Source organism: Trichomonas vaginalis, chromosome IV (genome assembly GCF_026262505.1).
Source record: "Trichomonas vaginalis G3 chromosome IV, whole genome shotgun sequence".
NCBI lineage: Eukaryota > Parabasalia > Trichomonadida > Trichomonadidae > Trichomonas > Trichomonas vaginalis.
The window spans coordinates 21,399,175-21,421,902 of record NC_067206.1 but is presented as its reverse complement, the minus strand read 5'-3'; the positions used below and the strand labels follow the sequence as shown (position 1 = coordinate 21,421,902).

The window sequence follows — 22,728 nt, the reverse complement described above, 5'->3', positions numbered from 1 at the left end:
ATATAATCTTTTCCATTACCTGCTGGGTCTGTAATACCAGCTACAACATGTGTATGATTTCCTGCAGTTCCACAGAAAATACCTGTGCTAACATCTTTGGGGTCAGTTGTGATATCATATCTGTTCATTCCCTGTCTATTCGAACCCGCTGCAAGATTTATATAACCTCTTTTTGTTATTGAATGTGAATGGTTTCCTTCCACAGATGTTCTTCCACTGAACCTATGCATATGTGAAGGAAGGTTTTCAATACCTATTTTCTTTGAACCTCCCATCTTCATTGACTGCGTATTAGTGTAGAATGGAAAACTGTCAACTATTTCATACCATCTACCACCAAATAAAGTGTTTGGATTTATTGGATTCATAGACGTATAAACAGCTCCTATAGGATATATTAAATCATATATGCTCATAACTCTATAAACATATTCTAAAGAACTTATGTCATTAAATACCATTTGGAATGTATCTCCCGGATGAAATGTTGCATTTGTTCCACTTTTATAATGTAATGTTAGTTCAATAGAATTATCCAAGAAAAATTCAAAAGTATCTGGTTGAAGACCTCTAACAAATTCAAATGGAGTTGCTGGTTCACCATTTATAATTTCTGTTGTAAATGTCATTGTATCTGGTTTCGAAAATTTCTTTGTTAGTTCTGTATCCACATAAGTTTTGTCGGCTTTACTGTCTAACATTGCTGGTAGTTCATGTGTTTCAAAGTTTCTGGCATGACCTTCAATGTTCATACATTTACTATTTAAGGAGTTTAGTGTATCTTTTACGCTTGTACTTGGATTCTCTAAAGGTGCACTTGAACCAAGGGTATAGTTCAATATTATGTCGTCTGCTCTAACAGTAGTGAAGGATTTATGTGTATGGTTTTTGTCAGCTTTCTTATCATATAAATCTTGAGCAGTGAATTTAACATTATTTTCATCCTCCATGACATAAACATTTCTACATCTAATGTATTTCATCGTCGTTATGTTTTCCTCCGATGTTAAACCTTGTGGAAAGTTAGGAGGTTTCCAATATAATGCATCCCCGTGCGGCGGGGCTCCGCCCTCCCCACCAGTTCCTTCAACCGTTCCTTCAATACTTTCTATACCAACAGTTGTGAAGAAATCATGTGTATGGTTCTTATCTGCTTTCTTATCTAACATTGCTGGTAGTTCATGTGTTTCAAAGTTTCTGACATGACCTTCAATGTTCATACATTTACTATTTAAGGAGTTTAGTGTATCTTTTACGCTTGTACTTGGATTCTCTAAAGGTGCACTTGAACCAAGGGTATAGTTCAATATTATGTCGTCTGCTCTAACAGTAGTGAAGGATTTATGTGTATGGTTTTTGTCTGCTTTACTGTCTAATGTAGCTTGAAGTTCATTTATATCGGAGATGTTGTGTTTATGAGATTTCAAAACTTTGTTCATTGCTTCGAGTTCAACTTTGTCAGCTTTACTTTTAATAGCATCTTCAAACGTTATTTTTGACTTAACTCTCAAAGTAAATCTTGGTTCAACTAATACACCTTTAACAGAGAAAGTAGAGGCATAAATTTCATCGTTATAACTAAATGCTTCTGGTGCTTTACCCGTGTCATACTGTACAGTACAGTGTATGTCATAACCTTTAGCACGAATGTATTTATATCTTCTTTCATTGGGGTCTTCCGTCTTCACTTCATCACTTCGTGTTAAATATCCATGGTAGTCCGTTATAATCTGTTCGTCTGAAGTTATATAATGAACGTGGTTCTTGACTTTATCACTCAGAGCTAAAAGCTCATTTTTGTTTGCTTTTTCGGCTAATTTCTCATTAACATCATTCACTTCTAATTCAACTCTTCCGCCAGAACTCTTATTATCATTAATCTTTTTCATTAATTCGGTAATTACGTCATAAAGACTATATTCTGTTTTCGGTTTTGTAAATAATGAGTCAAAATTTCTTTTCATCATTACATCGCTGACATTAATGATATCACCAATTCCTTTTTCATTTATTCTCTTCATTAATTCTGCAATAATGACGAATATATAATCTGTTAATTTATTCTCTTCATCGAGGGTTATAGAATGTTTTGAAATTGAATCATTAACTCCTCTAAATAAATCAATAACTTCAGGATACACGTTTTTAATGTCTCGAATAACCCGACCAGTATCCTCGCCACTATGTGGCTCTGAGCCCGTTGGGCTCTGTTGTTCATGTTCTTCGTTCCCGTCGTTACGTGGTTTTATATCTCTAACCATCATCAACGCAGCCATAACCGGAGGGTTTGTTGCTATCTGTTCGAAAATCCGTCCGTTATGTACGGTATATCTAAATAATTTCTTTGTGTTTGTTAAAACATTTGAAACAAGTCTTTTAAAACCATCTACAAAATTTCCTGTTTCACCTAATGTTCTTGCAGCATTTACAAGCTCACCCATTCCCGCTTTTGACCCCAAAAACGTCCATATTGCATTTATTTCACTCTGTATAGTTGTCCATTCAGCGAAACTAACACCCGCATTCGCTAAGCTGAAAATGAAATTCAGTGGATCGAACTTAATTCCACCTTCTTTTTCAATTTCAACGAACTCACTAACATGAGATTTTAAATATTCTTTCGTTAAAATTGTTTTCCCCGATGTTATGTCATTAACGAAACTATCACCGTCAAAAGTTAACGAATTCAATTTCGTCGTTGATGCTTTTATTTCATACACCGCTTTATCGATAGTTTTTGGCTCACCTTCTTTAGAAGCATATGAAACATTAATGAATGAATTATATGTATTCATGAATGAGTTAAAATCAATGATTTTCATTAATGACGCCTTTAATGATTCATTTACTGTCGAATCCCTTAAAGTAATTAATGAGTTATCGTTTATGAAAGGTACACTACAAACCGTCGAGTTTGGATCAAATGCTATAGTTGGTGCAGGAATATTAATGATATAAGTCATTAAATCATTAAGTGACGTAAATAATGTTGTCGTTTTTGATTTAATTTCTTTAGCATCTGTTATATATGGTAATTTTATTTCTGTAGTTTCTGAATTAAAGATATTCGCTAAAATGTTTTGTAAACTGTTTTGAACAGCTGTGTAAACCGTTGAATTCGGAACTCTTACGATTTCACCGTCCTTAATAAAAGGCATTGCACATGGTGTAGTGCTTGGGTCAAATCTTTCGGGATTATAATTCAACATATATTCTAACGCTTCATGAACAGACTTATATACTGTTGTGTCGTTCTTCATGACAACTTCACCATTTACAATGAATGGCATAGTACATGGAGTTAAAATAGGGTCAAACTTTTCATAGTCCTTCCATGTTATGTATTTCTCGGTATTTCCATCAGAAATAACAATATATTTGTCAGTAAGTGTGAGAGAGTATTGACCAAAATATAAACGTTTAGCTCTGTCAGCTTCATACGCATATGCAGCTATACTCATATTTTAATGAGAATAAAATGTTGTTCTATTTGCAAAGTACAGACCCAAACGAATACGGGACAGTAAAGCTACAAACAAACTTAGGTCTACAGAATGAGGCGCTTGCATTCAGAATGGTTGACTTCAATACTATCGCTTCATTCGTTATAACAGATGAAACAGATTTCATGGAGCTTGAAATAGATGGAAAGAAGCATGAATAAGATTTCACAATAATGTAGAATATAAGATGGAAACATTAGCTGGAGTGTTAAATGCTCTCATAAATACTACAATAAACAAGGAGAACGAAGAAAACTTAATGAATGTTAAACTTATTGCAGGAGTTTTGAAGTTCAGTTATGTGAAGGAGTTTAAGATAACACGAATGAGTCATAGAGTACAACTTCTTTTGGGTGCATACCATATGACATTTCCTTTGAAAAGTGTTGACAAAACGATTGAGATGAAATCTGTTCCATACGTATGTTATGGCAATTGTTTATACATTGAGTCAAAAATAGCTAATGTCACAGGTATTTCAGGAGTTAATAGTAAAGGTTCAGTAGAATATAAATCCTTCTGTTATGCAGTCAATTCAATGTTCATTCCAAACGTTCCTGTCATAGCAACTCATTTAGGTAAATGGGTTCGCATTAGTCCTCATAATTTGAAAGACATGCAATTCAGACTTGTTGACTTTCAAGGAGAGCCTGTAGAACTGAAGGCACCAGTGCGAATGACTGTTGAAGTAGACTTTTTAGAAAATATTAAATGCAACAGCTTACAAGAGAACTCAGAGCTAAAAATATAAAGTATGAATGTTATGTATTAGGTCATGAACTTTGGTTGTTGCTGTTTGATGAAACAAATGAGTTAGTTATGTCAGTCAAGAGAACAGAAAAAGGCGTCAAAGGCGCCGAGCGCAAAGCGCTATATTGTGTTAGTGAGAACTGCACCAAGTCAATAAGATTAGGTTTGCATTATGAAGATGAGTTCGATACTGTTGAAGAAGTTTTGGATAGATATTACAAATTGCTAACTTGAAATTTTTTTTTGACTGACGGTGCAAAGCGCCAAGATGGGCTCAAAGAGCCCTCCTGACTGCTTTAATTTACTAAAACATATTTCAAACATAATTTATATTCTGTTGAAAGTTTTGTATACTCGTTCGAATATTTATACTTAAACTCAACTCCTGGAGTACCTGGTATTTCAATGATGCGGATGTTACCTATTTTCATGAATGGTGGCGTTTGACCACAGCATTCGATTTCAGGGTCGAGATAGTCAATGACACATTGTTTCCCTGTTATTCGTGATATAACATTTTCAAGGTCCTCCTTTGTTAGAATTATTTGGTTCTTACTTATAAGATTTATCAAAAGCTTCTTATCGTCTTTGAGTAAGATAGTTTGATATAACTGAAGAAGGTAATGGTCTACGTTATCTGAAGGATTTGTTTGAACATTTGTGTAAGGGTTGTCGTTGGCTTCTCTTGAAAGAATTTGGTCCAGTGGTGGATACTCTAACTTAACATCTGATGTAGCGTTAGCGTTTGAAGCTGTGTTTAAATTCACGGATTTCAGCTCTGGTTCTTTTTCTTTCAAAACTCTGAACTATAGTTCTTTATGACAATATTGTTTGTCGTTCGTGAGTCAACATTTGATGTTGGTTCAATTGGAACATTAACGGCACCAGCTAAGATGGATTTGCTTCTCATTTCATATAGAATAAAAACCTTTTATATGTATGAAATGAACAATATACTCGACAAGGGTTTGAATGTAAAGCTAACGAATGAAAATATTGTTGAATTCACTGAGACAGGTGCTGTGTATAAAGATGTAGAACTACTGAACAAAAGAGCTAAGGGAAGAAGCAGGAACATGAACAAAGGGTGGAAGCCTATAAAAATTTATGTCAATGATGGCTCAGGAGGTTCAAACATAAAGTATGCAGAAAGTTATAGAGTTTATGCGCTAAAAGGTGAAAAGCCTTCATTTAAGAACAGCTATTCTAACGCATATCCTCAAAAGCTAACGGATGGGGAAGTGGATGATATGAATGACAGCAAAATATTAACAGAAATGGCGACAGAGATGCATGGAATTTGTTTACCATCAGTCAATTGAAGGTTAAACTTTAAAACAATGTTGGTCGTTCCCATGGAATATTTTTGACTTTAATGGTATTAGTCATGATATGAATCTCAAGGTATGAACGAGGAGAGATGAGAGACTTATATGCTTCCCAAATTTCTTCAAAAGGTAATGTTATACCTGACTGTTTCCAAATGAGTTCAATATCATAACGTGAGAAACCTTGAAAGATAACGAAGTCAGTTATGAGACGTTTTATGTTTAAAGCTAAAAACCTCCATGTTTGCATAAGTATTGCTACAGTTAAGTGGTAATGTCTGACTTTAGTAATGATGTTAGCTAATGGTGAGTCAGGCTTTGACACTAAACCTTTTCCGGCGAAGTCGTCACAAACTAATAAAGTGTTTGAAGGATACTTTTTGAAGGGGTATTTTGAAAGTTTTGACAGAATGTAGTTTGTAAGTCGTTTCATATCGTAAACTCCTGAGTACTGACGTAAGTGGTGTTTGTCAATAATTCTTTCCATCTCCTCAGAAGTCTTTTGCATTCCTGACTGTATAAATTCAACGATGGTATAATATTTCCTCTTACGTCGAATGTAACGTTGAAGAAATTCAATGAGTTCACTGTCTGGAACTTTAACGACAGAGGCTTGAACTTTTGACATAAATGTTTTCGCTGTTGAATCCATAGAGTCTGAAGTTGCTGATATAATGATTTGGTCATAATATGAATCTTGACCTAAACGCTCTGTTATGAGTATATGACGAATGAGGTTAAATGTCTTACCTGACCCCATCTTTCCACAATAGAAATAAACACCATTTGAACAGAACTCATAGTCCTTACTGAAAGGAAGAATGAGAGAACTGTTGAGCTTTTCACTGCTTTCATTCATGTCTTCATCTACATCATGTATTAAATGCTTCATTTTATCTCCATTAAAAATGCAAGTCAGAAATATTCAGAACATAGCACCGAGTCTAACTGACAAGAGTATAAAGATATACTATGAACACGTTATGATGAAACCAACCAAAATTCAAGAAAGTCAGTATACTTATGAATATCCAAGACACTGGGTAGAGTATGTAGGAGGTGAGAAAGCTATTGAAATCAGACAGGTTCGAAGTATTCCAGCAGGAAGAACAATATTATTGAAGAACTTTAATGTTTTGAGATATAATGATGAGACAAAGAAGCAAGATAGTTTTCCTATTGCTGTGTATGTGAACCTAGACACAGGAGATGACATGAAAGTTTTTAACACAAAGCTTCAAACGGTAGTGAGAGAACAACTTACTGCAGAAGGACACCCATTACCTTCAGAAGTTACCATAGCGTATAATTTTGAAACAAATGCAATAGATTTTAAAGTCGTCTCTGCAAAGAAGTCAGGTTTTACATTTAATGAAGCAGATGTATATTCGAATGAAAACTTCAAAGCTATTGCATGGTTAGATAATGACGATTGCTTTAAGAAAATATTTAAATTCAGTGACTCAACGATGTCAATAGATGACCTTCGTGGAATGTTACCATCGACGTTTACAGTAGAAGGTTCAGCAGGATTGCTTACAAGATTGTCAATTGGTGGTATTTGGTCTCGTGAGAACATTGTTATAAAATCCAGTATAAGTGAATTTGCTGAAGAATCTATATTATGTCTTTCAAACTATATGTATTCGCCGCCGAAGCATTATAGTATAACAAACTTTGTCAGTAAGTTTAATATAAGACTTGTCGAACCTTCTTCAATGAAAGATGTTGTGCTACCCAAAGACGGAAAGGATGGACTCATTATTGAGATGATTTTAATTGCATATTAAATGAGCTTGTTCTTAAAGGTCGTTCATGATGAAATAACTGTTGTAGAAGATGTTAGCAATTGTTCAGACATTTTGAAGCGTATAGATGAGATAAGAAAGAAGTTAGATAGACCGCAAAGCGGTGAGGGCGAAGCCCGTGAGAATGTTTATGTTTCATTGACTTTCTCCAGTAACGAGAACTTTTATGAGATAATATTGAAGAGAGATGATTTTAATATGGTGTAAATGGTAGCTTGGGCAGCTTTAGGCGCAATGGGAACAAAAGCATTAGCATTTGGAGCAAAAGCACTTGGAGCTTATGACGCAGTAAATAAAATGAGTGGAGGAAGGGTTTCGAAGACATTAGATGCAAATAAAGGAAAGATTGGAGGCTGGGTTGCAAAGAAGTTAAGATTAAATAAAATAGGGCTCATAAATAAAGCATCCAATTTGGTTGCGACTGAGTCAGAAAATGCTTTAGGAAAGGACGATGAGTTTGCAAAACATGCAAAAGACTTTAATGACCAGATGAAAGGTGAAACAATGCATTTAAATAGAGTCGATGGAACTAAAGAAAATGTTTCTTCTCCACCAGTAGTTCTTCCGTATGGTCCCTATGGAATGTATGGAAACCCTTATGAACGACCATTTGACCCATTGACTGGTGGAAGTAATTGGTATCATTATGGACGAAGAAGAAAGACAGTCAAGTTGGAGACAGACGTGAAGAAAGCAACTAAAAAGAAACCAAGGAAGAGAGTTATAAAGTAATGAATTCAACGGGTGAAAAAAGAGGTGAAAAAACAGGTGAGATTTCACCACTTCACCTAAATTTATTTTTGTGCTATGTTTTCATACGTGTGCGGGTGGTGATATCATTAATTTTTAAGTTTATTTTTATATAATTTTTTTATTTTTATTTTGGATGTAAATGACAGAACAAAAGCAACTCATTCGAATTCCACAGTATAACAAACATACATTTAAACATTTATTCTTCCTTCCTGAGCATAACATGTTCTTTCAAATACATCCGAGACCAGTTGACTTTTCATTGACTGTGTATAAAGATAGAAATAGTTATATCATTAAACCATACGATGACGAAGGTAAGTTATGTAAATTGTACGTTAAGAAGTTAGAGAAAGTTTATGGCTTCAAGTATGACTACAATAGGGTTAACACTGATGATGAAGATATTGAGGAAAATTTATGAGAACATTAGTGAAGTCGTTAGTGAGAACGATAGTGAGAACGTTTATTTTTACATTAGTGAGTTCGTTAGTGAAGTGAAGTGGATGGCGGTTTTGTAAATATTTAAGGTTAAGTTAGTGTTGTCGTTTGTGTTGTAAAATATACGTTAACGGTTTCGTAAAGTGTCAAAACCGTTAAGTGGTGTACGGAGGCGCGCAGTGCCACAGTACACGACTTAACCATACTAACTTTTATCACATGGGAGAATTACGAAGAAGAATTATATAAAGAGGAACCATTTACGAAAGATTCATTTTATTCAGCATTAACTCAAGAAACTATATCAGATAGTGATTATCAAATATATCTCAATGATGCTAAAAACTTTAAGAATAGATTAGAATATTTTATTCATTATTGCAATAAAGATGTTGAAATTATGATTGACCCAATTGATAAAATTATTGAAGAAACATTTGTTTATAAAATTGATATGCTTCATAATCTTTCTTTATCATCGAATGCTTCAATGATTCGTTACGCTTTAGCATATAAAGACTTTAATCATAATGAAAAATATCCTGAGGAAGAGATAGAATCAAGTTTTGAATTAACGAAAAAGTATTGGAAATATAAAATTGAATCATATAAGAAACAAGATGAAAAAGCGGAAAGAGATACTAAAAATAATGTTTCAATGGATGATTTTCAATACTATCACGATTTAATCCTTTCATCTAAATGCAAAATGTGTGGTAAAGCGTTTACATATGCAAATAAACCAACATTGGATAGAATCGATAATGAAAAACCACATACCAAAGAAAATTGTCAGTTAATGTGTTGTTATTGCAATGTCGTAAAATCAAATAAAGATGAAGATGTTCAACGTTTAAGAATCAATTTAAGAAATTATGCATTAAAAAATAATTTACCAATGACATTAGATTCAGTTGAAGCTTATCACATTCTCCGTAATGGAATTACTGGTGGTTTATCAAATGTTCAACATAGAGTAAATCTTAAAGGAATCACGCACATTAATAAACTTGCATATAATCCAGAAACTAAAACTGTATCAAATGAGGACACTTCCAACATCATGACTCATTTCGTTGGTGTTGATTTTAATTCATTATATCCTTCATCATTTTCATCTAATCCTCATGATTTCATTCAATATACTGACCATAAAATGTATATGCCGGGAAGATTGAATGGTGTTATCATTTGTGATACAGCAACAAAGAAAGCAAAAGCACTTGGAATAATTAAGAAGAAAAATACTTTATTCGTGGCTGAAGTAAAGGGTCACATTGATGAAAAATACATTAATGATTACATAAACTTTTTACCAATAATAAGAAACTTAGATATTATCACAGATGAAAAAACGAGAAAGGGACAGACTAGCCCATTGTCACTTTTTAATTTAGCAAATGAACGCTTATGGAGTGGAGTTTTTGGGTAAATCTGATTTGCTTATAAATGAAATAAAATCAAAAGAAACCATATTGGCATTATATTATGCAAAAATAAATGATCTTACTTAGTACTTTTAAAGTTAATTTCAGAAAAAATTTGACACAATGGTATCCGGCACATACAAGTGGTGTACAACCAAAATATAAGTTGGTTTAAACATATATTGCTATATCTCATGATCTTACTTAGTACTTTTAAAGTTAATTTCAGAAAAAATTTGACACAATGGTATCCGGCACATACAAGTGGTGTACAACCAAAATATAAGTTGGTTTAAACATATATTGCTATATCTCATGATCTTACTTAGTACTTTTAAAGTTAATTTCAGAAAAAATTTGACACAATGGTATCCGGCACATACAAGTGGTGTACAACCAAATCTTCGACTCGATGAACTTGTCATCGAGTTATATTCCAGTGTTGTTCCTTCATTCCTGATTAAGTTGCAAATTAAAGGTCTGGATTCAGAGAGAAGTGTTAAAGTTATCAAAAAAGTCACAAGAGATTTCGAAGAAATGACACAATTTAAAAAAGTCGAATGCATCAGTATGCTTGAAGCTGTTCAGAAAGGTCTGAAAAATGATACACTTGATCCCAACATTGTTTACTCAACATTAAAAATATTATTGCAAAGAAAACATTTGATTTAATAAACATTTAATTTATTATAATTAATTTTTTATTACAGTATAGTAAAAAATGCTATAAATAAATTATTATATTTTATTAAAATGTGACTTTTAATAGTAAGTGAATAAAATAAATCAGGAATTGGGAAAGAAATAAGGTTAATTAAAAATAATGAAAATTACAAGTTTAAGGTTAATGAAAAAGTGACAATGGGCGAGTTTGTCCCCCACTCATGAAAAAACAATTGGCAGTTTTATGTATAATTACATGAAATCAAACAATCTACCAGTTGACCAGAAACAGAAAAAATTAACTCAGTTAGCATCAACACACAACCAATATCAACCATTTTCTTCTTATTATCTTTGGTATCTAATAGAGAGATTTCATTTTATCATTGATGACATTCAATCAATTTTAACATTTACTAAAAACACTTGTTTTAATGAATTTGCGAACAAATTTATGAACGAAAGACAAAAGGCTGAATTAGAAGGAAATAAAGGAAAAAGTTTATTTTGCAAGATTTCGCTTAATGGATCATATGGTTACGATGCAATGAATACACAAAATTACACAAAGACTAAAATAATGAATGCACAGAAGGCACGCGTTGCATGTATGTCAAATAAGTTTAAAAACATAAGAGAAATAGGTGAAGATACATATCAAATGATGCTTAAAGATAGATTTTATAGATGTGAAACATGTTTACAAGAGGCATTCTTCACTTTAGATAATGCTAAATACTGGTATTTGGTTTTCATTTATGATTTTATGTATAAATGCATGGATGTTAATCGTTTTCATTTCATTGAAGGTGATACTGATTCATCTTATTGGGCAATCGCTGGCGACCCAAATCTTCCTAACACTCAAGCATTTCAAGCAATTGTTACCGATAAACAATTTTATGATAAAACATTTTCAAATTCGCACCATTTGATTTCTTCTGTTTTGATGAGAAATTTAAACCTAAATTAAAGAATAAAGCCGAAGAAAAAGCACATGAGAAGAAGTTATTGGGTTTAGCAATTGAGAAACAAGGTGATAACATGGTTGCTTTATGCCCTAAGTGTTATACATCATTCAACGGTTCAATTGATGAAAGTGATTTTAAAAAGATTGCACAAAAAATGAAAGGTGTTAGTTTACGACAAAATAAACAATTAACACCTAAAAATTATTTGGATATAATAAATGATAAAGTGATATTTGATGGTCAGAATATTCATTTACAACTTAAAAACAGGTTGATGACTCGCTTAACAATCGGTAAGACTGCATTAACAGGAGCACACACTAAAGCCGTATGTTGTGAAAATGGATGTTGTATGCCATTTATTTAATACAATTTTAAATTGTATTTTTAATAAAATACCACAGAAGAGACAAAAGGAACTGTTGAATGAGGTGATTCAATATGTAAATAATGGTTTTGATACTATGCACCCTTAAAACACTTATTTTATTTTTATATAAATGAATACCATAGAGTTAAAAAAAATAATTGATGATTTAGTATTTAATCAAAATTTTCTTACTTATTATGATTTAAAAGCATATCTTCAAAAATATGATAACTATATAACGGGTGATGATATGGATTATTATTATCCGTATTATGAAAATGAATTTTTGAAATATCATGATAAAATAATTTCTAAAATTAAAGACAAAATTAAAAATAATGAATATGTAAAGGGAAAAACTAAATCACAACTTAAACAATTGAAAGATTTCAAAAATAAAGTATTAACAGAAGAAGATATTGATGAATTATATAATTTATATAATCCTGAGCCGCAAAAATCAAGGGAACAAAAACAAAAGGTGCAAAACACCCAGGTCCTTCAGATCATAAATGAAGCACAAGCTTTAATTTATGATTCATTAGTTAAACCATGTTCAACCCAAGTTTTAAATGAAGATCAACTTTTGGAATTCATCCTTCAACATAAACTCGAAGCGGGAAAGTATATCAAACCTTTATATACAGTATATTTAAAACAAATGAATAAAATACATCCGGAATTAATGAAGGGAGGAATGAAATCCAAAACTTCATCATCCAAAATCAAAGCAGATAAAATTAAATCACTTGCAATACCAAAACCTCCTTCAGTTAATCCTTCATCATTCACTTTATTATATCCGTTTCAAACATTAAAGAAGCAAAAAGATTTTAAAAGGGATTTCAAGATATTAAATAAACCAATTGACCCAAAAATTCAACCGTTAAAGGAAAAATTTAATCGCCCTTCATTTGCACCATATCCATATTCATACGAAATCGATCATCTGGAATATTCAAAAGGAAACGTTACTTATTTATTTGCCATTAACATTAACACTAGATATTTATATTGCATTCCAGTGAAAGGGAAAACAGAACAGGAAACAAGAAGAGCTATTCAATACTTACTAGATCATGAAAGAGTAGATAATATAAGGGGTGATGGCGATAAAGGATTTCAGGCAGCTATGGCTCATTATTTCCCACAAATTAATTTTTACTTTTCATCCTCTCCATATACGTTTCATAATAAAATAGTTGATGCAGTAATGAGAACTCTTAGAGATGCGTTAGGGGTTAACGGTCAGATATACTGGGATGGAAATCATGACTCCATCATACAACAGTTAGTATATTATTACAATAATACATGGCATAGAACTATAAACATGAAACCGGTGGAAATGAAAAATGATATTTCAAAAGAATGGGAATATATTAGAAAACAAATGGAAAGGTTAAATGATGTTAAACGTGAACAAATTAATTCGGGGCTCATGAATTTTAAACAAGGGGATAAAGTTTTGATTCATCTCGATTATGGAAAAACTGATAAATCAATGACAAAAAGAAGACGAAGATTTGATACAATAGCTGAATTTGTTAGATATATTAACGGTAATGCATTAGTTGAAGTTGACAATAAATTAATAGAAATTCCGATTTATTTTATTACTCCATTATATTTAAATAATATTTAATTTTTTTTATTTCGTAAGAAATGAGTGACAATGAAGCATCCAACAGTCCTGACGATGAATATAAAAAGAAACTAAACAAAATTAAATCAAAAATATGCTATTGCAAAAAGAAGCTGCAATGTGGTGGGGTTGAAAATGATAAAGAGAGGAAAGAAATAATCGAAAAATTAGAAACTTACCGTTCAATCCTTAAACTGAGTGAAGCAAAAATAAAAGAATTTAATAGAATAAATAAATTGATTGGAAGAGATGAATTTAATAAAGATGAATTTTTAAACTCAATCCAAATTTAATTTTTATTCCTCTTCCCGAACCCTTCTGGGTTTGTTGTTTTTAATTCGTTCTTGCATCATTTTATCATTTCCTCCCTTGTTATGATTCGTGGTAAATTTTGAGCTTGTGGGGTATCCATTTATATAAAAATTAAATTTTGTTATCAGTTATTAAATCGTTAATGTTTTCAGGTTATTCAATAATTAATTATTTTTGAATAACTGAAGGTGTCACCACGTCACCATGTGTCACCAGGTTAATTAACTTCTCTGAAAAAATGAGACAACATGACATTTTGACAACATGGGGGATTAATGAGGAAGGCATTTATGAATTATTTTTGAATAACTGAAGGTGTCACCACGTCACCATGTGTCACCAGGTTAATTAACTTCTCTGAAAAAATGAGACAACATGACATTTTGACAACATGGGGGATTAATGAGGAAGGCATTTATGAATTATTTTTGAATAACTGAAGGTGTCACCACGTCACCATGTGTCACCAGGTTAATTAACTTCTCTGAAAAAATGAGACAACATGACATTTTGACAACATGGGGGATTAATGAGGAAGGCATTTATGAATTATTTTTGAATAACTGAAGGTGTCACCACGTCACCATGTGTCACCAGGTTAATTAACTTCTCTGAAAAAATGAGACAACATGACATTTTGACAACACAGCATGGGTTGAATGCAAAAATAAATTCCAATCATACTTTATAAAGCTTCATTTACGGGTATTTCATCGTCAGTAAATGAATCCTCATTATCGTTTGGTTCAACCTGTTTATATAATCCTTTCATTTCTTCTTTCAAAACATAACACCACGTCTGTTTATCATCTATTCTTCTCTGTTTCCTATCACATTTATCTTTAATGCTCATTTGAAAATTCTTGTCTTTCATGTCTGATGGTTTGCAGAATAGCGCATTTTTACACGTCATACCTGCACACAATTCATCATAATGTGTATTTATCCATACATCTAAAGGATTTGTTGATAATTCAATTAAATCTTGTTTGGCTTCAGTCATCGGTATGATTCGTACATTAAATGATGAAAGGTCATATTGTATAAAATACGTCAGTAAATTATCATAAAATTCCTTTGTGCATGAATCCATCAAATTCTTGAAGTAATCAAATTGACCCTTAAATTTACCATTAACTCTTAAAACTACATATCTTCTGTCTCCAACTTCAATTTTGACAGGGTAAACGTTATTAGTTACGAAAATGAAATTGGCAACATTCTGAGCAGTTCTTCTGGGTTGATTCTTTTCATTAATTCTAATCTCATTATCCGTAATAATTGATTTCAAAGCGTCGAAGTTTGCGAGTCTGTCTTCACCTACATTCTTGAGTTCATTAAGTACAAGAAACATTTTATTCTCAACTACTGAATTGAAATTACCCGTTAGCTCACTTATTTCAGTAATGTTTTTGCATGAATAACCGGCAAGAAGTTCAGAAATAATGTCTGTAAATCTGTTTTTACCTGTTCCCTGAAGTCCTTTCAAAATAATTGCTGTTTCATTCTTGATTCCAGGATGTTGAATCATTGATGCAATCCAACCGAGTAGGTATTTATACACTTCATCGTTATTATCACAAATGGCTTCTTTAATGAAATTCATAAACATCTCAATTTTTGAGTAATCTGGTTTTTCGAGAATGTTGTATTTATAACCTTGAAACGTTGAGAAAACATCTGGGGAATAAGATTTAAAGCAAACACCTTTAACTGTTAATGAAGACAATTGATTTAGTAGTAAATCCCATGCTGTTATGGTTTTACCTTCTTCTTTAAATAATTTAATCATTTTGAGTGACTCTTTCATGTTTGATTGAAGAACGAATGATATTTGATTCATTTTGTCGTGGATATTGTAGTCCTTTTGAATGAAGTATTTGTTTCCAGAATCTACAAAACGGATTACACGTGATAAATCCTCAATTACTTCAGAACTGTTTTTATACTGATGATTTTCAGCCTTGCGTCTAATATCTGTTATCAAAAACGAGTCATCAAGTTTGATATCAAATGTTATTTTTGGCTTACGTAATAAAGGTAAAACGTATTCATCATAATATTCTTTTTGATATAGTTTTAGAATCTTCACCAAAACAAATGGAGAAGTCATTAAATGTGCATATCTATTACGTGCTTTTTCAAAATTACTTTTTGCATTTTCTGTTAAACTGCAGAAGTTATAAACGTTATCGTATGCTTCATTAATTAAATGATTGGGTAATGAATTAATTGCTTGAAACAGTGTGAATAATGTAACTTCTTTTTCTAAATTCATGCTTCCACCGTCATTATGTACTTCAAAATCACAGATGCCATCAACTATGCTCTGGGCAAGTTTATCGTCAATGTTTACATCTTTGTTTTCATTCATTATACTCTTTATTTCTTCATTCTTCTGTTCAACTCTTACCTTAATATTCAAATCATTTAATATATCATTCACTGTTCTAGTTAATGTTGAATCGTAACTTCCACGAATGAATGAGTATGTACTGATTGGTTCTGTTGCATTCTTGCGAACTCTTGAATCAGCCATAACTACCAATGAACGTTTTGAATCATCAATAGAAGTCATGATATCAATATCATAATCATTGCAGGAATAACATTTAATCATTCTGTTCGAAACTGCATAGAAGAAATTAGTGTTGCAATAAATGTGAAGACCTCCTGAAGCGGTTTTAACAATAACATCTTTATCCGAAAGTTTTGATAGAATGTCTTTTCTAACCGTTTCTTTAAGTTCATCATTGTACGATTTATTGATATCAACATCTATAATCGTTAAATTTGAAATTTTATTTACTAATAAAGCTGTACCGGTTTTCCTTCCTCTTCCTCCATCATGTTTGAGGTAGTTATGTAAATCAATTTTGTTTTCACCAATTCTTTCGTTGAGGGTTTTAGTTTCTGCCACAACTAATTCCTCAACTAATGAATCAATAACTTTTTCATCAGAAACGATAAAGTTGCTGCTGTCGTTTGTTGCTGTCATTTATATGGGAATAAAAAAATAAAAATAATTTTAAAACTAACTTTATTTTTGGACTGCATCATATTTTTGTTGTTGTTGTCAAAATGTCATGTTGTCTCATTTTTTCAGAGAAGTTAATTAACCTGGTGACACATGGTGACGTGGTGACACCTTCAGTTATTCAAAAATAATTAATTATTGAATAACCTGAAAACATTAACGAAAACATTAAACGAAAACATTAACGATTTAATATATTTTTGTTGTTGTTGTCAAAATGTCATGTTGTCTCATTTTTTCAGAGAAGTTAATTAACCTGGTGACACATGGTGACGTGGTGACACCTTCAGTTATTCAAAAATAATTAATTATTGAATAACCTGAAAACATTAACGAAAACATTAAACGAAAACATTAACGATTTAATATATTTTTGTTGTTGTTGTCAAAATGTCATGTTGTCTCATTTTTTCAGAGAAGTTAATTAACCTGGTGACACATTGTGACGTGGTGACACCTTCAGTTATTCAAAAATAATTAATTATTGAATAACCTGAAAACATTAACGATTTAATATATTTTTGTTGTTGTTGTCAAAAATAAATGGTTCATTTACTCACAATATTTTTGTACAAAACGACCCCAAACTTTTAACTTCTTTTCTGCAGTTTCTAATGCTATCTTAGCGAGTTCATATTCTCTAAATTCTCTCTTTAAATCTTCTTGTTCCCATTGGTCTAGTTCGTATGGAGAATCTCTATAACCATAACATATCTCACGTTCATGTTCTAATTGTTTTTCGCTCATTTTTCTAACTTCTTCTTCAAACAAATGTTTAGCATTCTCTACTGTATCTTCGAGTTCTTCTTCATCTAACTTCTCATGAACTTTCTTGTCTATGGAGTCCATAATATCTTTGACATAAAATGCATACTTTACAGAGCACCATTCAGCAACAAAATGAACGAGGTCAGGATGTATGTAAATACCTTTGAATTCATTTATAACACCCTTAGTAAGCTCATAAAATGCTTGTTTTGAGGTCGAGCCACTTTTGGCTTGACCGTATTCATTCATCCAAAACTCAAGAATTTCCTGCATTTTAGTACTATTGAGAAATCTGTTTAAATGGTTTAACCTTCCCGCTTCTCTTGCCATCTTTGTTGCATTAATGTAACCATCCTTGTCTCTACGTAAGACTTCAATACCATTATAAGTGCCTTTTGTGAATGTTTCGCCATTAGATTTGTTTGTGAATGTTTTTGCTTCGACTGACATTTCTGTTCTTACATACAAAATAAATAAATGAAAATAATTTTAAAACTAACTTTATTTTTGGACTGCATCATATTTTTGTTGTTGTTGTCAAAATGTCATGTTGTCTCATTTTTTCAGAGAAGTTAATTAACCTGGTGACACATGGTGACGTGGTGACACCTTCAGTTATTCAAAAATAATTAATTATTGAATAACCTGAAAACATTAACGATTTAATATATTTTTGTTGTAAATTTTATTAAGTTCATCTTTAGTTAATAATTTGAATGGATTCGCTAATGTTCCACCTTGAGTCACAACACTTGCCCCGGCTAATTGTGAAGAACCTGGGATAAGTACTCCATGAAATGATTTCATTGGTATCATTAATTTAGAAATAGTTGGCTTAATTATTTTTGTCATTTATGATAAAAATAAAATGTTAAATTATACCGTTCACTCTTTTTGGAGCTCAGGACTTTCAGTCCGTTCTAAAGTTTGTTTCACAAACATTGAGCGTTCAATAAACGCGGTACCATGCGAACATAGTCACAAATGGTGGCATATAATCTTTACCCAAGCCTGTTGGATTTGTTGTGAAAGTGTGTGAATGATTTCCTCCTGGTTCAGTTTTTCGAAAAACCTTTTTTGTTGAATTGTTATAAGCTGGAGATAAAACATCATAACCAACTTCATAGTCTGAGTTGTATAATGGGTGGTCTCTTAATGAGTGGCTATGGTCGCCAGAAAAGTTTGTAGTTCCTGTATGAGTGTGCGGTGGAAGGTTTGCTTCTTTAATTTTCTTCGAACCTCCTGCTTGCTTTGAATATCTAGCACAGTATAAGAATTTATTTACAATCTGCTTCCACGTACCAAAACCTAAAACTGTTTCAGGATTTGTTGAATTCATTGACGTATAAATAGAACCAACAGGATATAATGTTTGAAGTATTTCATTTTTCATGCTTGTAATCACATCATTTACTTCCGTCTTCTTTGCATAATTTTCATTAACATAAGTTTTATCTGCTTTAAGGTCTAAACATCCTGAAACCCATCCTGTATCAGCTTTAGCTTTTAAAATCTTCGATGTCCATTCATGATACCATTCAACCCTTTCTTTAATTTCATTATCTTTTTCATCAACATAAACCAAATTTGCCTTCTTCTCTAATTCACTAACCACACGTTCCTTATCTGCCTTCTTCATTAATTCACTATCCACATATTCCTTATCTGCCTTCTTCTCTAATTCACTATCCACATATTCCTTATCTGCCTTCTTCATTATGCCATTTAGGAAACCTTCTATGAATTCCTCATTTAAATTAAATCTTCCAATCTTCAAAACTTTAGGAAATGCATTTAATGCGTAATATCTTTGTTCTTCTGGTGGAATTGATGTTATATCATCCGTTATTCCTTTAATTTTTGAATTCATAAATAAAATTTCTTTTATATTTGATATCACTGCACCACCTTTGCAAACGAATTCGAAACGGTCATTTTTCAATACTATCTCCAAATCTCCATATTTCAACCTTTGCGTTTGTTCTGCCGTCTTTGAATTATATGCATATATGGCGTATGTAATGGTCTGAAGGACCTGGGCGCTTTGCGCCTTAAGTTGATGTGGTTGCTGTTGTTTAATCATTTATTATGATTTAAAAATAAATATTTAATCCGTTATCTCATCAGCTATTTTTTCTATTTGAAATTGCCATAATATTTCATTCATAAATTCTAAATCACAATCAAATAGGTCAGTTATTCTAAATTTAATATTTGATAAATCTTTTGAATGAAGAATAAATGAATTCCCGGATAATTGAAACGGATATGATAAAGAAAATGTGTTTAAGTTGATGGATAAATGTTTTGTATTGATGGGTAAGAGTTAGGGTCTAATGTTTGATGTGAAAATCTCATTGGGGTATTAACTTTATCACATTTGATTAAAATGAAATTGGAACCAGTGTCAGAATACAAAACATCCCCAACATCTTTTTCAAAATTTAATATCCCCAACAATGAACGAAGATGAGGAGTACAAAATTTAATTTTCAGCGGAAATTTAATAAGGTTATTTATTTCATCAAGTTCAAAAAGTTTATCGGGTTTTGATTTAAAATTTTCTTCATACCATACGATAAATGATTCATTTAAATAACTTAAAATCATGTTAATATCCCATTTCACTATCACATTATTTATATACATATCATACGTTTTTTCATGGTCATCTTTAATAAATGATATATAATCTGAAGGGTCTAAAAGAATGGGATTAAATTTACCACTCACAGAAACGAGAGTAACATTATAAATTCCGCTATCTGTTAAATTTAATTCACAGCTATTATTCGAAATAATATTGATAATTGACATTTTTTATTACGAATAAAAATATGGTAAAACGTTATTTTCCAGTGATAAATAAAACTAGAATAAGATTACCTCAAGAATTCATAAATTCAACGAATAAGAAATTCATTCATGTTATAAATTTTAGTGTTTTCAGAAAATATGAGTCAGTGTCATATTCATCAACGGGTTATATTTCACTTCATTCAAATTTAGTTCAATCAAACCCATATAATGACCATTTCATAAGATTTTCAGATGGTATTAAAAATGCAATTGATAGATTAAAATATGAACAGATTGACAATATCGAATTTTTGGAATTTTGGTTTAAATATCCCGATGGAAAAAAGATTGAAGTTAAAGATAAAGCTGATACTATAACAAAAACAATTACAATGACCGATCCGGATAGTGGGGAACAAAAAGAAATAAAACAAACGATAGAAACTGGTGAAAGGTCAATTATTATTGATTATGATTCAAAGGATTATTATTCGATAATGTTAATGCTTGAATATTAAATAGCCTTAACAAAGAATTTTTCAAGTGATATTTTATATTCATCAACTATTTTATTATAAATATCATTATATGTTAAATGAAGTTCAGTTGTTGTTCCATTCTTTGATATCTTAATTGTGCTAATATCCTTTATAGGATTTATTTTTGCAACTGTTCCGCAGCATGAAACCTCATCATCTATGAAAAATTGAATCTTAACGTCTGAATCTTGAACATCACAAAGAATGGCGATAATGTGAATTAATGATTCATAAGGTAAAATAATTAAACCGGATTGATCAATTAAATTTATTATTGAATCATAATTATTAATTATTATATCACGGTAAATTTTCATTAATTCAGAATTAATGTCTATTTTATATGGGTTCTCGATGTTTGATGAAAGAGGCGGGGGGTATGTTGGATAAGTGGGAATTTCAACAGGTTCTTTACCGGGTTCAGATAAAATGATTGGGTCTCCATTCTCATGGTTTTCTTCATTCTCCTCATTCTTCGGTAAGTCACGAGTTAATAAATTTGGTTGAGTTGCTGACCTTGTTAATTCGGGGCTAACATTAACTTTAACATTTTGAATAATTCGTGATTTATCATCATTTACGTTATAACCAACCGTAATCTCTGCTTTTGCGTTAGTGTTCTTTTGACTAGTGAAACGTCTTCTCATTTATATTCGAATAAAAAAAATATATTTAAACTTTTATTTTGCTGGAACTTTTGAATCTATTATTCCCTGTATTTGTTCATGAAGTTGATTTTTAGCTGTTTCATCGAAATTAATAGACCTAATATATTCATTAATTGCATTCTTATAATCATCTGATTTCTCAAATTTTCTTTTATCTGATTCCTTAACTAAATCATAAGTTAAACCTCGTTGCTGATATAATGATTTCTTAATTAAATCTTTGAATGCTTGAGATAAAGCACCTGATGCAATTCTTGCTACTATAATTGGTTGGAATTGCTGTTTAAGTTCATCTTTAACATTTGCGAAAACTGGATCGAATAAAGCAACTTTAAAGAATTTCTTAGCTGAAATTTCAGGTCTAATATTTGCATATTGACCATCAAACTGGTTAGAATATCGTGGTAATCCATCCGGTCCCTCTTCAACAGCATTTAATTCTTCATTGAAATAAGAATATGGATTATGACGGTATGAATTAATTGGACCATTTTCACCTTCTCCAATGTATTGTTTAACAGCTTTTCCATTTTCATCAAATTGCATAGGATAACGTTCATTATATGCTTTACGTTTAGGATAATCAGTTATAGTTAATTTATAACCATTTATGACTTTAATATTTCCTTGACCATCAGTAACGAAAACTTCATTTATACCATCAGGTTTTCCATTTGGACCCGTAATGTCTGCTTCGTGTGCTTCCCAATTTGGACCATGACGTTTGGCATATGCTTGAGCTTCTGGTAATGTTAAAACGTTTCTCATTTGTTTAACATCTTTTTGAAGACCAGCAACAATATGAACTAATTCTTTCATTCCATCAGGAACTTTCATAGTTCTATTATATGCACCCTTTTTGTTTGTCCCTTGTTTTAATGGAACCTGTAGAAGATTTGCTATTTCTGTCATGTTTAATTATAAATAAAAAATAAAAATTAATTAT

General features: G+C 31.6%; 11 protein-coding genes across 11 annotated transcripts, besides 6 other annotated features; 3 read left to right on the top strand and 8 right to left on the bottom strand.

The window, feature by feature from the left end:
• Positions 1-8,774: part of a mobile genetic element that runs on past the window's edge.
• On the bottom strand, positions 30-2,021 carry TVAGG3_0140920 (keratin-associated protein family; the record flags this gene model as incomplete). Its single annotated transcript, XM_051224249.1, has 1 exon — positions 30-2,021. A coding segment is annotated over one exon (1,992 nt), but the record flags the coding sequence as incomplete, so codon positions are not given.
• TVAGG3_0140910 (uncharacterized protein) lies at positions 2,259-3,209 on the bottom strand (the record flags this gene model as incomplete). The annotated part of the gene is made up of 1 exon (XM_051224248.1): positions 2,259-3,209. A coding segment is annotated over one exon (951 nt), but the record flags the coding sequence as incomplete, so codon positions are not given.
• On the top strand, positions 3,763-4,254 carry TVAGG3_0140900 (uncharacterized protein; the record flags this gene model as incomplete). Its single annotated transcript, XM_051224247.1, has 1 exon — positions 3,763-4,254. One exon carries the CDS (start codon positions 3,763-3,765, stop codon positions 4,252-4,254), a length of 492 nt encoding a protein of 163 aa, XP_051109233.1.
• Positions 5,586-6,440, bottom strand: TVAGG3_0140890 (protein of unknown function, DUF4106 family; the record flags this gene model as incomplete). The annotated part of the gene is made up of 1 exon (XM_051224246.1): positions 5,586-6,440. One exon carries the CDS (start codon positions 6,438-6,440, stop codon positions 5,586-5,588), a length of 855 nt encoding a protein of 284 aa, XP_051109232.1.
• On the top strand, positions 6,490-7,371 carry TVAGG3_0140880 (uncharacterized protein; the record flags this gene model as incomplete). Its single annotated transcript, XM_001305544.2, has 1 exon — positions 6,490-7,371. The coding sequence occupies one exon, from the start codon at positions 6,490-6,492 to the stop codon at positions 7,369-7,371; it is 882 nt and encodes a 293-aa protein (XP_001305545.2).
• TVAGG3_0140870 (protein of unknown function, DUF4107 family) lies at positions 7,597-8,121 on the top strand (the record flags this gene model as incomplete). Its single annotated transcript, XM_001305543.2, has 1 exon — positions 7,597-8,121. One exon carries the CDS (start codon positions 7,597-7,599, stop codon positions 8,119-8,121), a length of 525 nt encoding a protein of 174 aa, XP_001305544.2.
• Positions 8,122-8,774: a terminal%2Cinverted (terminal inverted repeat of Maverick-1C transposon ID:TVAGG3_0140860).
• Positions 8,775-9,939: 1,165 nt separating this feature from the next.
• Positions 9,940-9,977: a terminal%2Cinverted (terminal inverted repeat of MuDR-5_TvMULE4 transposon ID:TVAGG3_0140850).
• Positions 9,940-10,894: a mobile genetic element.
• Positions 10,857-10,894: a terminal%2Cinverted (terminal inverted repeat of MuDR-5_TvMULE4 transposon ID:TVAGG3_0140850).
• A 2,027-nt stretch (positions 10,895-12,921) lies between these two features.
• Positions 12,922-22,728: part of a mobile genetic element that runs on past the window's edge.
• Positions 14,657-16,345, bottom strand: TVAGG3_0140840 (uncharacterized protein; the record flags this gene model as incomplete). The annotated part of the gene is made up of 1 exon (XM_051224245.1): positions 14,657-16,345. The coding sequence occupies one exon, from the start codon at positions 16,343-16,345 to the stop codon at positions 14,657-14,659; it is 1,689 nt and encodes a 562-aa protein (XP_051109231.1).
• On the bottom strand, positions 17,561-18,226 carry TVAGG3_0140830 (uncharacterized protein; the record flags this gene model as incomplete). The annotated part of the gene is made up of 1 exon (XM_051224244.1): positions 17,561-18,226. One exon carries the CDS (start codon positions 18,224-18,226, stop codon positions 17,561-17,563), a length of 666 nt encoding a protein of 221 aa, XP_051109230.1.
• On the bottom strand, positions 18,726-19,859 carry TVAGG3_0140820 (keratin-associated protein family; the record flags this gene model as incomplete). Its single annotated transcript, XM_051224243.1, has 1 exon — positions 18,726-19,859. The coding sequence occupies one exon, from the start codon at positions 19,857-19,859 to the stop codon at positions 18,726-18,728; it is 1,134 nt and encodes a 377-aa protein (XP_051109229.1).
• TVAGG3_0140810 (uncharacterized protein) lies at positions 21,090-21,761 on the bottom strand (the record flags this gene model as incomplete). The annotated part of the gene is made up of 1 exon (XM_001302349.2): positions 21,090-21,761. The coding sequence occupies one exon, from the start codon at positions 21,759-21,761 to the stop codon at positions 21,090-21,092; it is 672 nt and encodes a 223-aa protein (XP_001302350.1).
• TVAGG3_0140800 (uncharacterized protein) lies at positions 21,795-22,694 on the bottom strand (the record flags this gene model as incomplete). The annotated part of the gene is made up of 1 exon (XM_051224242.1): positions 21,795-22,694. One exon carries the CDS (start codon positions 22,692-22,694, stop codon positions 21,795-21,797), a length of 900 nt encoding a protein of 299 aa, XP_051109228.1.